This window comes from Pseudomyrmex gracilis, unplaced genomic scaffold (assembly GCF_002006095.1).
Source record: "Pseudomyrmex gracilis isolate BER0280 unplaced genomic scaffold, ASM200609v1 scaffold_708, whole genome shotgun sequence".
NCBI lineage: Eukaryota > Metazoa > Arthropoda > Insecta > Hymenoptera > Formicidae > Pseudomyrmex > Pseudomyrmex gracilis.
Genome location: NW_018021292.1, coordinates 3019 through 17950, shown reverse-complemented (window position 1 = coordinate 17950; position 14932 = coordinate 3019). Strand labels below are relative to the sequence as shown.

The following is a 14932-nucleotide window of genomic DNA, read 5'->3' as shown; positions in this document are numbered from 1 at the left end:
TAAATGAACAGCTGATAAGCAGAAGCTTGGCATGGGTGTCCGTAACAGTGCTGCCAACGTGACACAAACAACAGAATTCTAAACCGATAAGCCCGCGAGGTTTAAATTAAAAATTCCGGTTATTTTTTGATCATGGTAGTACATATATATATATTTATTTTAGGATTGTAAATTATACACGTGATTATTTGACTTAAAATTTCAAGTCGTGAATTTATATAAAATGCTAGATATGCATCACATATTTGAAAAATATTATTATAATATGAGAAATCCTATACCGGTACAAATTCTGTGGTTAGTTTTTAACTATATGAGTCTTAAAAATTCACGCCGGTGGAAAATAGCATTATTCTCACAATCAGTCATATATTCAAATATTGCCAAAGAGATATCAAGTGCTTTGGTGGCCAAATGGAAAAGGTAATCGCACGGAATGCGAGAGGTCCCAGGTTTGACTCCAACATCCAGCGAAAGGTTCATATGTCTATACATTCCGTAATTTAAAAATTTCTGAGCTTTTTAAATGTTTTATTTTGAATCGATTAAGACTAAAACAAAATTGATTGTATCAGTTACAGGGTAATATTTCAGTAACTGAAATTACTGCCTTTGTGAAAATTTCCCCACGTCTTAAATACTTAAAGTTTGCGTATAGAAGGCATGGTGTGCTCGCGCAGTCCAAGCGCCACTTTGTTGCACGTGAACTCGGCGCGAGCAGTGTTCACAGTTTTGGCTTTCTTACAGCATGCTAAAACGATGGGAGGAATGCGCACAACAGCAGCGAGTTTATGCAATTAAAACTCGCTACTTTTGTGCGCATTCCCTCTTTAGCATGTTATAAGAAAGCTAAAACTGTGAATACTGAGCGCGAAGCACTACCGCGCCTCTTGATATATAAAATTTGTGTATTTCTTCAAATTTTAATGCACATCGCGTTAATTAAATTTTGTCTCGCCGTTTGTATTACAACTTTGTCAAATAAAGGTCGGAAGAGGAAAGACGAAAAGTCGCGGAAGAAGAACATCTGCAACTCGAAACGGAAGAGAGAAAAGCGTGGGAAGCATTGCAGCTTGCGCAAGAACGAAAAGCTGAGTTTTGCCAGATACTGGAGATCGAGCAGCAGGAAGCCGAGAGAAAAGCGGAAGAAGCAAAACTAGAGAACGAACGCAAGGAAGCTGAGAAAATAGAAGAGGGAGAGAGGTACACCTGCTACTTAAACAAGTTGTCAGAACTAACTCACACACCAAATTGCTCCGAATGAAATAAACTCTTCTCGTAAATTATTTTATTTATATATAGCAACAACGAATTACTGAAAAATAAGTAAACCAAAATTAAGAAAATATTATGTTTTAAAATGTTGATTATTGTAGAGGAAAATTCTTGGTTCGGTGTTGAAAATTCTTGATCTGTGAGATAGTGGGAGATACTGAACAGATTGCAGGATAATTTTGCAATAGTTTTTTTAATGATTAAAACAGTTGATTCACAAACGTTTTGACTGTTGATTTTCAAGTCTTCTTTAGTGGGATTCTGCATTTATATTATAAGTATTACAAACTTTTACTTTTTACAAAAAGAGAAAACGTATTGCAAGATGTTTATAAAACAAAATTGTTGATAAGTTACACAAAGAGAAGAACGCACCTTGACTTACAATCACAATATGCTCTAACGATAAATAAATTGTCAAAAATAATCAAAGAGTTAAGAAGTTGGTTAAAAGAATTATTGAAAATGAGCGTGGGTTGAAAGTCATCGTAAATAGGTAAACAACAGATATAAAGCTCTATCTATATAAAACTTGTGACATTATTTAATGTGCTTATTTATCTAACACTTTATCGGTAAATATACATCATCTAAAAGTTCTGAGTCTTTCATGATGTCGGGGCTGTTTTTTGTCATTTAATATGTAAAAAAATTTAATTTGTAATATTTGAGATGTTACTCTTTTATTATAATTAATATATTTTACACAATAACGCAAAAAGAAGGTAAATAAAAAGAGTCGGTAATTATTTAGATTAGAGGCTTCCTCACTGATTTTGATGAGCGTGAAATATGTTGTTAAAGACGTTATTCTGAACGACTTTTCCCTATACATGTTACCGCCGCTCGGCTCTAGTTTTCAAGTTTTGGTAATTATTTACAATAGGGGAGCCACCTCCGATTTCAATAATTTTTACATATGTTGTCAAGGTCATTGTCCCGAGTAATAATATGAAGGTTTTAGGCCGCGGTCGTTGTTTGTTTAGAAGTTACAGAGGAAAGAAGTCTACTGAACAATATGTAATTTTTGGACATCCTATATATGAATAGGTGTTCTGCGTGTGTTTGGGCACATGTTTGTTTATACGCTTTTGTAGTTGTATCTTGAAAGGTCGTTTCATGGAAAATGCCTCTATGTTCGTGAAGAATATCTTTTTGATTATTATTTGGCCGAATTTGCATTTAAGAAAACGTTCGATTTTGATGAACACACGCTTGCCTACACGCTTGAAACACGAACGAAATGTACGTGAAACCGAAAAATAAGAATTCATTCATGAAACTTCTTCCTCTCATAACTTCTAAACAAACCACGTCCGCGGCCTAAAACCTTCATATTATTACTCGGGACAATGACCTTGACAACATATGTAAAAATTATTGAAATCGGAGGTGGCTCCTCTATTGTAAATAATTACCCAAGTTTTTTCTCAAAAAAGTTTCACAAATGAATTCTTCGTTTTCTAACATCGTGTCGATTTCTGAAATAAATATGTTGTTTGTATAACACGTGTAGGCAGAAGGGCTACGCCCCCTGCAGAAGGAGAGGCTCCCCCTCAAGGAAAAATAGGAAATAGGACTTTTGATTAATCAGAAGTCATTTATTTATTTTTTCTAGAGGGGGGCAGGGGGAGGGCCTACACGCTTACAACATTATATTGTCGACTTCTTGTTTAAAAGATTATATACTGTTAATACTGTTGATTGAATACTGAAATATTCTTAATTTGAAATAATCATAATGTAATATAGTAAAGTTCAATATAAATTGTAGTTATCTTATTATTTAATACTTAACCGAGTGTTTTGTGATTATCTTTTAAATGAAAACCGAGCTGCGGTCATATGTTTTAAACAAGAATTCGACAATATAATGGTGTAAGCGTCCTTTCCCCTGCTCTCTCACAAAAAAAATAAGGAACGACTTCCGATTACATTCGCTTTTTTGCCCTGCGGTAGAGCAAAGCCTCTCCTCTGCCTACACGTGTTATAGAAACAACATATTTACTTCAGAAATCGACACGGTGTTGGAAAACAAAGAATTTATTTGTGAAACTTCTTTTGCGAATATCTCGGAAACTAAGACCGAGCGGCGGTAACATGTAAAGGGAAAAGTTGTTCAGAATAACGTCTTTAGCAACATATCTCAAGTAATCAATAAATATAATTGGTCTTGAACCGCCGTTCGCTGGATGTTGTGCGGAGAATATGTCTATATATATATATATATATATACATATGTGTACACATATAAACGAATTCACATTTTCATGTGAGTTTTTGAATTGTAATTTCAATTCTTTTAAATCATTTATAATGCTAGATTTGCATCTCGTATATGAAGGATCCCGGATACCCCCCAAATTAATTTAAAATATTGCAAAAAAAACTCTATAAACATATTTTAAGCTCATCAAAATCGGTGAGGAAACTCCTAATCTAAATAATTACCAAAGAGTCGATTTTTACCCCTCGTGCAGATAGTAAAATTCATGTTGATTATTGTTTGCCGAAGAGTTTTTTTCGCAATATTTTAAAATTAGTTAAAAAAGTATACGGAGTTTCTCATATATGAGATGCAAATATAGCATTCTATATGAATTTAAGAATTAAAATCTTAATTCAAAAACTCACGTGTAAGATTTACACGTGAACACGTACATATATACACTGAAACTTTATTTATTTTCCTACCCGTGAAATATGAGCACTTCACTTATTTTCCTTTCAGAAGGGATCCCATTACTGCTGCAAAGTTAAGGTGGTTTTCTATTACGGTTGCAATGTGATTGGCTGCTGCAAATCATGCCGTTTCCCGCGCCTCGTTCGCTCTGCTAAGTGCGAGAGTGGGGAATGAGAGAGAAGTACGAGTAGGGGTTAGAGGGGAAGCTAAGTTGGAATATAACTGAGAGATTTCGTGGGAAGATAAGTGAGAGGAAAAATAAATGAAGTTTCAGTGTATGTGTGTGTGTGTGTGTGTACACATATTTCCGCACAACATCCAACGAACGGCTCTCATAACTGTACATACATGTACTTAGTTTAGAGACTTTAGAGCTTAACGATTCTCTATTAATTGATTATTGTTGTTGAGATCCTACAGAATGTAAAAAATTTATTTTTAAATCTGGAAACCAATAAACTTAGTGAGACTTGGCAATAAAAATGGAATATTATTGCCAGACAGCACAGCATATTCAAAAGAGGTCTAGAAAATATCCCGAAAACGTTTTTGAGACGACAAAACGTCTTCTGGATATCTTTTGGATGTATTGTAGACATATGTGCTGTTTGGGTTTAGATATCAAATAAACGCAGCTATCATTGTAATGTTACGATATCTGACATACGGTTCAACCAATCTTTGCAAAATATGGTACAAAACTATTTTTTGACCAAAAGCAGGTCCCTGTTAACATTCAACGATTGTGGCTTACTTGTAAGAAAGAGGGAGGAAAGAGTAAAGCATATACGAAGCATCGTCAAGCCAATATCGCTGTATGTCAATAGAAACATGACCTTGATCCAAAAGTATTTTTTTTGTACTATTATATTTTGCAAACATTGGTTTAATTGTATGTCAGATATTGTAACATAGATATTTGCAAATAGTTGATATCTCAATATTTCATTTTTATTACTAAGTTCACCAAGTTTCCATTGATTCCCTGATTTAAAAATAGGTTTTTCATATTCTCTAGAACTCCAACAACAATAATCAATTATGTTTCGTTGTATGTTTAAATAAAAAGATAAGCAGAAGGAAATAACGAACTATACCTGATGTTCGGATAAAATTCTTCTTTAATCCAAGAATTTAGAAAAAAAAGTATATACATTTCAATCCATTATAAGAAATACTTCAGTGTTTCTACATAAAAAACTTACAAACAATGCATGATCTATACGCGACAAAAGAAGAATACAGAATGGATACAGAAAAGATACGCTATAAACATATTCAGTTTTGAGAAAAAATGAGAGAGAGGGAAGTGGCAACTAAAAGTAATCGTCAGTATTGCGCTACATGACGCGAAACGTCCTTCTGCTACAAATACAACCGACAGACTGAGCAGTCTCCCTCCAAATTCATAGTACATGTAACGATCTCTTCCCTTCACCACAACGCTAAAACACGAACGGAGAATGACTATGTCGCCTTGTAATTTTCTAAAAATGAAAAATATGGTTTTAGCTTGTCCGTATCCGACTCTGACGTTAATTGAATTGCTTTATAATTTGATGTGTATTATCTTCAAGACGGATCTTTTGAAAACTGAAAATTTTGTGTCCAAAACTCTGGTATTTTGCCAATTGAAATTGTGGTCCGTATCAATTCTATGCGGTGTAACGACAGAAACATTCTCCGCGCGACGATTAATCTAATTTTTGTGTTCGGAAACCTTAGTTTTAAGTTGTCTCCAACAACTATCCTTTAGAAATAATTTTTTAAGTCATCAATAACCGTGAAATATCTGTTCGCGAACAAAATTAACGGAATATCGGACAGTTCAGAGTTTATACCAATTTTAAAACCGTCAAAAATTATTTTGACGGTTGCACTTTTATCAATAAATTATCGTACAAAATTTCGAAATCGTTGAAAACAGGAGATGGAAATATGTTAGCTTATAGAAGTCTCAGTAAATTGAATCGATTTATTAAAAATATCAAAGATTCGGTAGAAATTGAACAAAGAAAAACCGTAGTTTATAAGTTGCAATGTAATGATTGCGATGCTTCTTACGTAGGCCAGACTATAAGGTCGATATTCATAGTCGAATCTTATATTTAGGATCGTCTTAAGTTTATCTTCAGATGCTCTGCGGCCAATAAAATTACTCGCATATAATTTGAAGATAAACTTAAGACGATCTTAAATACAAGATCCGACTATGAATACCGGCCTAAGACAACTCAAAACTAGGGTTTACGAACACAAAAATCAGATCATTCGTTGCGCGGAGAATGTTTCTGTCGTTACACAGCATAGAAGTGATACGGACCACAATTTCAAGTGGCAAAATATCAGAGTTCCATTTGGACACAGAATCTTCATTTTTCAAGAAGTCCGTCTCCGAGATGATACACATCAAATTACAAGGCAATTCAATTAACGTCATGTTGGACACAGACAAGCTGCAACCATATTTTTCATAAAATATACCAATTCTTTCCTCCTTTTTTTCCTCAAACCGAGGAAAGGCTACTATGTTTGTAGCGTATCTTTTTTGTATCTATATTCTTCATTATCGTCGCGAATAGATCATTTATTCATTGTAATTTTTTTATGTAGAGACATTGAAAAAGATCCCATAGTAGATCGAAACGTTTGTATCTTTTTTTAAATCTTTGGAGTAAAAAAGAATTTTACCTGAACATCAAGTATAGCCCGTTATTTCCTTCTCCTTGTCTTTCTAGTGAAACAATAATCAATATGAAGTTTATTATCCGCACGAAGGTAAAAACTTGACCTTTTTTACTTACTCTTTTTTATAAATTGCGTATGTGATATTTATACACAAATAAATATTTAATTTGATAAATTTACAGAATCTTCAATACGTTTTTTATGTCACCTCCTGATAGGTTAGCCAATCAGATAAAACTAGACGCGCTGATTAAGGAGCAAGAGATACTGATAGTTGAGGAACATCTCGAGGAGGTTCAGCATCAAAAGCAGGAACAGGAAGAGGTGGACGTCTTGCAACTTCAAGAGAGCGAGCTAAGAGACATCAGTTGCGCTGAGGATCCAGCGGATCTTGGCGAAGTGACTGATCAGGAAAACGAAGAGAGACCTTGTGACATTATCATAGATGACGAAACACGGGTAAGCGAATTACGTGGCATTTTCCAGAATAATTATAGTTGACTATGAGGATTTTTCTCAGAAATAGAATAGTTGAAGAACCACTTGTCAATATCGTTAAGAGAAGTTAAACTCCGAGAAATCCTTCTAGGTCAAAGAAAAAAACGTTTGCGAAAAAGAGCATGTCGATGTAAGAGAAGATCCGTTTATCGAGGAGCCGGAAGGACCTGAAAGTAAATCGCAAACAGAACCGATAACAGCAGAAGACGGACCACAAATTGAAGAAGTCCTTTCGGGCGGCGACAAATTTGAATGGGATAATCAGGACTTGTAATTGGGATTTGACGGCTTGCTGCTGCCAATAGACCATTTTTTTATCGTCATTGTTTTAAACGCTAAGATTTTTAACACACTTTTTATCATCCCTTCGCCTTTTATCAATTTAATATTTGTTCGCGTTTATCGTCAGTTAATTCATAGAGATATTTGAGAGATTTTCGGCGGAACGCACAGCAGAATTTGTGAGATAACTAAGAAATTTTCAATTAATGTTTTTCTCATTTTATCGCGCTTTTTCTTTTCTCTCGTTTAAAAGTTTTGTGCCAACTTTTACACGTTTTATTAATATTTATTTCTCATGATACAAACAATATGATATATTTCTGATAACTATTTTTTTATCGTCACCTTGATTTACAATCAACTTGATTTGAGACGAACTGATTGGAGAAAAACATGCTTTTTTCCTAGTCTTGTGTGTGGTGTTTGTGCACATTTATTTTATTTATCAATTGTTGTGTACTTTTCACCGTTAACTCTCGTATCATAAAGAGCAACTTGTAAATCAAGTCTGTCATGACTATCAATTTCTAATGGTCTGCTGCCGATGATGATTTATAATCTCGAATAATAATTGAGTAGAAATATCGTGACGAGTTTAGTTCATTGGGAGTCGTGCAGTTGAATTAGCTTCAATGTCGTTTATTTTTACAGTAACAAGCTTTAAGCTTCAATTATAGAATTAGTTTGACTGCAATTGTCTGAGCGATTAATCGAAAGGGCAAGGATATATATATATACAGGGTGATTCAGAACAACCCTCTATCCTTGAAAATACACATTCTTGACTAAATTCTAAAACAACTTTTTATTTGACAAAATTTTGTCTGAAGCTTACTTTTTGAGTTATTAATACAAATAGGTGACTTATCACGAGTCACAGGATACAAGAAGTAGGCAGGGATGGCGCAACTCACCATTAGACGCTGGCGATTACGTATGGTGCCTGACGCAATCAGTTGATCGCTACACACACACTGTTTCTGTATCTGTCTCTGTCTCTCTCTCTCTTTTTTTCTTATTCTTTCACTTATTTATTTATTCATTTGTAATTTGTATCGCTTAATCCGTGCATCACATAAATCACTGTCAATCACGGTGAGTTGCGCCGCTCCTACCTACCTCTTGTATCCGACTCGTGGTAAGTCACCTATTTTTATTAACTCAAAAAGTAAGCTTCAAACAAAATTGTATCAAATAAAAAGTTGTTTTCGAATTTAGTCAAGAATATATATTTTCAAGGATAAAAGGTTGTTCGGAATCACCCTGTATATACAAGGTATCCGACAATTAGGCAGGTAGAAGAAGTAAAACTGAGTCAAAAAGTCCTATATTATTTTAGCACAATTCATAATAGTTACCGAGATATTAATTCACAAATATCCGCGAATAAGCATGCATCGAGCTGTTTTACGTTGAAATTTTATAAAAATTCTTAATTACTAATATATGCTGTTTGTTAGTTTCTCTCATTCCGTTGCTACAGCGTACGAGCGCGCGAAAAAATGACAGCTCCGAGCTGTCATTTTGTACGTGGCTGCACGCTCATTCGTGGATCTTTATTTATTAAGAACTCGTTAACTATTGCGAATCTCGCAAAATGTTATAGGACTTTTTGACTCAGTTTTACTTCTTCTACTTGCCTACGAGAGATTTTATACTAATTGTCAGATACCCTGTATATATCAAAACTAATCACTTGAAAGATTAATGGCTGTCACACAATTCTTCGCTCGGAAAATAGTAGTCTCTTGAGAAATCTAGTGTTATTTATTATAAACAAAATGTTTATATATTACATATATTGCACTGCAAGTAAAATTGAATCATGAGTTTTGTAAAAAGAAAAACTGTTATTAAAAATTTACAAATTTTCATTAAAAAGACTTACAAATTCAATTTTTTAATTAATAGACTTTTCGGACAGAGTTGCACAATCTGTAAGATAAACGTCGTGTACTGTGTATAAGTGAGATACAGAAAAATAATTTAAACGCGAGCAACTACATATATAATAAATATATTATTATATTTATGTTTTTTCACATACTGCACGTACTGCAATTCGACATGATACGCAATATATACTCACACATCTACTTTATTTATGATTTAGAACAAATAAATATTACCTAACTGCTAATAATTTGTACTTTACTTTTTTTTACCTTTTTTCCCACATAGCACGTAATATTATGGAAATAGTACAGTAAAATTACAATATACTAGTGTAATATTAGATATTATAATACAATATTACAATAATATTATTAACCCATAGCCAAATGATAGCAATATGCCAGTAGTATGCACGCAGGTTTAATCAGCACTTTGCAGCAGATTCCACTCAGCTGTGTCATCATAGTGAGTGAATTATGTAGGCACAATACGTAAAGAAATCAACCAGCAAAAATATAGAAATAAATGAAGAATGAAATGACAATAACACGTTATGCTTCAAATCTGCTACATTTTTTGAGCAAGTTCTGCTTGCTTGATGCAATATACCTATTATGTTGCTTATTAACTGGTAATGACATTATAACTGTTATATAACATTTCTGTAACTGTATAACAGTTATATAACATTCTACTTACATGTTATATAACTGCAATATACAATAGGTAAGAAATTACAACTAACATGGATGCAACGATCATGTTATATTATTTGTTACATTCGTTTTATTACGACAATGTTGCTGTTATATATCTGTGTTTGCTGGGATATAATGTTATAAAACTGGTTTTATAAAAAATAGTATTGTTTGTAGTATTAAATCAATTTTTAATTTATTAATTTAAATACAATACGTGTTGTGCGTGTACTTGGCGTCTGTTCTTACCTTTTTTTTGTTTTTGAAAAGGTAAGTTTTTCGAAATATCACACATTTTGTATTTTGTAGTATTATTTAATTTTTGTAGTATTATTTAATTTTTGTAGTATTATTTAATTTTGGAAAACAAGTATTTTAAAAAAAGAAATTTTTGTACTATTAAATCAATTTGTAATTTATTAAATTTTACTTTTTTACTTCATAAAGTTAAGGTTATATAGTTCGTAGTTCTTGTGCCATGGTTCGAAAAAATGTATTAAAAAACCTTATATCAAATGTGTTGCCGGCACGAAAAAAATTGTTGTTATTGTTTTCTGAATTAATTTTTTATCATAAATTGAAAGTTTATAGTTTTTAGTTATTTCATGCCAAGTTTCAAAACAGTTTATTACAAAAAGTTATATTGGAGGTGCTACTTGCTACCACGTCGTGATAAACAGTCCCGCGGCCATCACAGTCGGAAGTATTGCCGAAGTCTGATTTTTCTGCAAAATTTGTTTATTCCGTTTTTTGAATTAATTTTCTACTTCATAAATTTAAAATATACAGTTTGTAGTTACTTCATACCAAAATTTAAAACAGTTTATTAAAAAAAGTTATATCAGAGGTGTTGCCGGCGCGAAAAAAATTTTTTTTTGTTTTCTAAATTAATTTTTTATCACAAATTGATTATAAATAGAAAGTTTATAAGTTGTAGCTATTTTGTACCAAGTTTCAATACAGTTTACTAAAAAAAAGTTATATCGGAGGTGTTATGTACATTACCATGCGAGCGGGTCCGCTACATTAGCTGCGTTGGTTTGGTGCTCTTTTGGCTCACAAGGGGAGACTACGACGATGGAACAATCGATTTGGATAAAACTTATAGGATCGATAGAAGATTATGTGGAGTATTGCAGGGTAAAATAATAAGACGCACTACTCAAGCATTCGCGAGAAAATCGAATTTGAAAATTTCGAGTTACTTCATAAAGATATTAAATAGATCGTTTAATCGAAGAGCGTGTAACGTAGCGGTATCGTACTAGGTTAGTAGTGTTGACGCTGCTGGTTCAAGTCTCGATATTTTTTTTGTTTTTTTTTCAAATGTTACAATATAATCTAAATGTAAGTATTACGTTTTTTATTATTATATTTATTAATCCTTCAGCCTGACGGCCGAAGGGAACTTGGTTACATTTCTTACATTTTCTTACTACATATTTCTTATCCTATTACATATCACATTTTTGCGTACGCATGTTATCTCTATTACCTTTCCTGCTCTGTCTAATCTCTTCTCTCCTTCTCTTTTCTAACCTACCTACCCTTTGAAGTTTATACATACAAAGTATCACAGCTTTGGTTTGGTTTTAATTTACCCTATCTTATCTTACACACACGCCCTCTTACATTCCTCCCTCGCGGACATATTTCATATATTACATATATTACATCATCTTATATTACTCTGTTTTTCTTATATATCTTATAAATCTTAATTTATCTAATCTTATCTTAGTTAAATTAGTTTTATCTCTACCCTTAGCCTTTATACGTTTCCTAGTTCTTCCTTTCTTTTAGTTAATCTACCTCTCTTTCCTCCTCCTCTTCCACCCTCTGACTAGAGTTTTCTTTTTCTACCTTCCTTTTCTCTCTGAGTCTTTTTTCTTTTTCTTTCCACAACCTTACTAAAACCCTACCTTTTTTTTTCCTAGCTTATCATCGAATATGTTTTCAATTCTTTCCCTCTTGTCTTTGCCTAGTATATTAAACCATTCCTTACTTGACTCGCAATCCTCCACATAATGTACTATATCATTCTTCCCTTTCTCACAGAAGATACTTTTTCTCTTTCCTTCTTCTATCCAGTATTTATTGTTTTTCTCCATATTCCCACATCTTACTCTTATTAATGCTCTTACTCGATCTCCTTCCTCACCCTCTTCCTGCCTCTCTTTTCGCAGATAACATGGCCCCTCCTCCTCTTTATACAATTCCTTATATCTACTATTGTATCTTGCCTCCCTTATTTGACTTTCCTGTATCTGTTTTTGTATATCTCTTTCTCTTTCTATTATCATCCTCTCAACATCTACTTCTATATTCGAGTCTAGTAAATTTTCAAAAGCTTCTATTCCCCACCTATTTCTGTTCAGATACCTTTCTTTCTCTTTACTATATTGATCCTTTTTCCCATTCTCTTTTTTCTCTTCGCTGCACAGCTTGACTAAGTTATTTTCACTATATCCCCTTACCTTCATGTCGTACCTCAGTGCTCTAGTACCCCATCTAATTTTCATCTTTTCCTTTCCTACCTCTCTCAGTACAACATATCTTGGGGTGCAAAAGTCTAATCTGAATACCCATCTTATGTAGTCCATCATAATTTTCTCTAATTCTTTCTTCTCCTCCCATCCCCATATTTCTACTCCATAGGACATAACGATTTGCACTAGATCTCTAAAGAGTGTCCACCTTCTCTTAAAGTTGTTCCTGCAGATTCTCTCTCCCAGTCCCCACACCTTATTCACTGCTATCCAACTTTTTCTACAGAAGTCCTTAATGTGGTCCGTGTAATCGCCCTTCCTATTAAACGTGAAACCTAAGTACTTAAAACACCTAACCTTTTCTATATTCTTCTTATCCCATCTAACTTGATCGCTGTCTTTGCCTCCTCTACTATTGAACACAACTAACTTAGATTTATCCGCACAGAGTTCCAGTTTCCTATATTTCAAAAATCTCTTCAGTGTGCCCATCATGTCCTCCATCGCTGTTTTATTCTTCGCCAATAGGACGATGTCATCTGCATAGGCAAGCGACCAAATTCTTCTGTTTCCTATAGTAACTCATCCTATATTTCTCTTCGCCAGTTCCTCCTCCAGGTCCGCAATATATAGGTTGAAGAGCGTAGAGCTCAATACACACCCCTGCCTTACTCCCTTATTCACCTTAAATCCTCTGGTAAGCCCCTTCGGAGTTCTGACCACTACTTCCGTTCTTGCGTATATGTTTTTCAGCTTCCTTATCAATTCCTCACTTATTCCTTTCTTTTCCATGATTCTCCACAACACCTCCCTATCTACGTTATCGAAGGCTGCTTTCAAATCAATGGACAATGCGTATACTTTCTCTTTCTCTTTCTCCTTGGCTTTTTCTTTCTGAACCACGTGATTTAACACATATATATTGTCTAGCGTCGATCTTCCTTTCTTAAATCCTGCCTGGTTTTCCGGGATAATTTCCTTCTCTTCTACTTCTTGCTCTAATCTACTTCTTATCAATTCTGCGTACATTTTGTACGCAGTGCACAACATATCTCTCCTCTATACGCAGTGCACAACATATCTCTCCTCAACACCTCTATAATTTGCCGCGACATTGTGATCACCTCTCTTGTATATGGGGACTATTATACTTTTTCTCCATTCCTCCGGTATCCTTCCTTTGCACCATGCCTTCCTTATTACCTCAATCAATCATTTTTTTACTGTTTCTCCACCTAGTTTCCAGGCCTCCATTGGAATGCCATCTATTCCCGCTGCCTTTTTCATTTTCATTTTCTTCACAATCTTTCTTATTTCTTCTTCCGATGGGTCTTCCCCTTGTCTCTTCTCTTTTCTTTGTTCATCCTCTTTTTCCCATTCCTCGCTCCCTTTATTCTCTTCTTCCTCCCACGTCTCTTGCCCTTTTAGTAGGTTCACAAAGTGCTTTCTCCATTCCTCCACCTCAAGGTTTGTCTCCCTCGTTTCTCTTTTCTTTCTCCTTTTGTTTATAAATCTCCATACCTCTGCTTCCGTCCTAATCATTTTCAGTGTTTTCTCTTCTTCTTCTCTTTTCTCTATTCTTTTCTTTTCCATATATCTTCTCCATTCCTTCTTCTGTTCTAAGTATTCTTGCCTCGTTATTTTATCACTTTTCCATTTCTTATAGCTCTTCTTGGTATCCCTTTTCATCTTTGTGCAACTTCTGTCTCACCATTCTTTGAATCCTATTTTTTTCGTTTTGATCCTAATATCCTTTTTTATCATCGCCTTATCTACTAGCTCTTTTAGTTTCTTCCATGTAAAATCTAGGCTCCTCTCCTCCTGTTCTTCAATCCAACCTGTTTCCTCCGTGTTTGCAATAAAACTTTCTATTGCCTCGCTGTCCCAGCAGATAACTTTCTTTTCCTTCTGTGCCTCTTCTTCTCCTGTTCTTCCTCTATATCTTCTATCTACCTCTTGCTCCCTGCTTATCCTCACGCAGATTGGCATATGATCCGAGTCCAATCTTTCTTCTACCCTAAAGTCCACTATCTTGTACATTATCGGTTCATTTGCAAAAACATAGTCAATCACTGTGCTACCTCTTTCTCCTACATAGGTGAATTCACCTTCCCAGTCACCTTCTACTTCCCCATTTAAAATGTTTAAACCGTTCTCCTGCATTATACCTATGAATTTGTCTCCTCCATTGCTTATTATTTTATCTTTACTTTTCCTTTCCACACCTCCTTCGTTCTCTTCTCCTCCTAATTCCCCTGTCCTTATGTTAAAATCTCCTCCTACTATTATATACTCTTTTTCGAATCTTTCTGTTATCTTTGCAATGGCTTCTCCGGGCGTGTTCCGTTTGACCACAGTACGATTCGACACCGATCGATTCGACACCACATTATTGGACACAAAATTATTGGACACAGATTTAT

General features: G+C 34.2%; 2 protein-coding genes across 3 annotated transcripts in view; one reads left to right on the top strand and one right to left on the bottom strand.

The window, feature by feature from the left end:
• The window catches only part of LOC109861368 (retinitis pigmentosa 1-like 1 protein), a 31335-nt gene extending 22693 nt beyond the window's left edge, over positions 1-8642 (top strand). For both annotated transcript variants that reach the window (XM_020440994.1, XM_020440993.1), the window contains 3 exons: positions 988-1203; positions 6865-7105; positions 7236-8642. In XM_020440994.1, the coding sequence (XP_020296583.1) occupies positions 988-1203; positions 6865-7105; positions 7236-7418 (640 nt within the window). In that variant the 3' untranslated portion in view covers positions 7419-8642. The remainder of the gene's footprint in view (positions 1-987; positions 1204-6864; positions 7106-7235) is intronic.
• A 5079-nt stretch (positions 8643-13721) lies between these two features.
• Positions 13722-14198, bottom strand: LOC109861367 (UPF0329 protein ECU05_1680/ECU11_0050-like). The gene has a single exon (XM_020440992.1). It carries the CDS (start codon positions 14196-14198, stop codon positions 13722-13724), a length of 477 nt encoding a protein of 158 aa, XP_020296581.1.
• Positions 14199-14932: the final 734 nt, after the last annotated feature.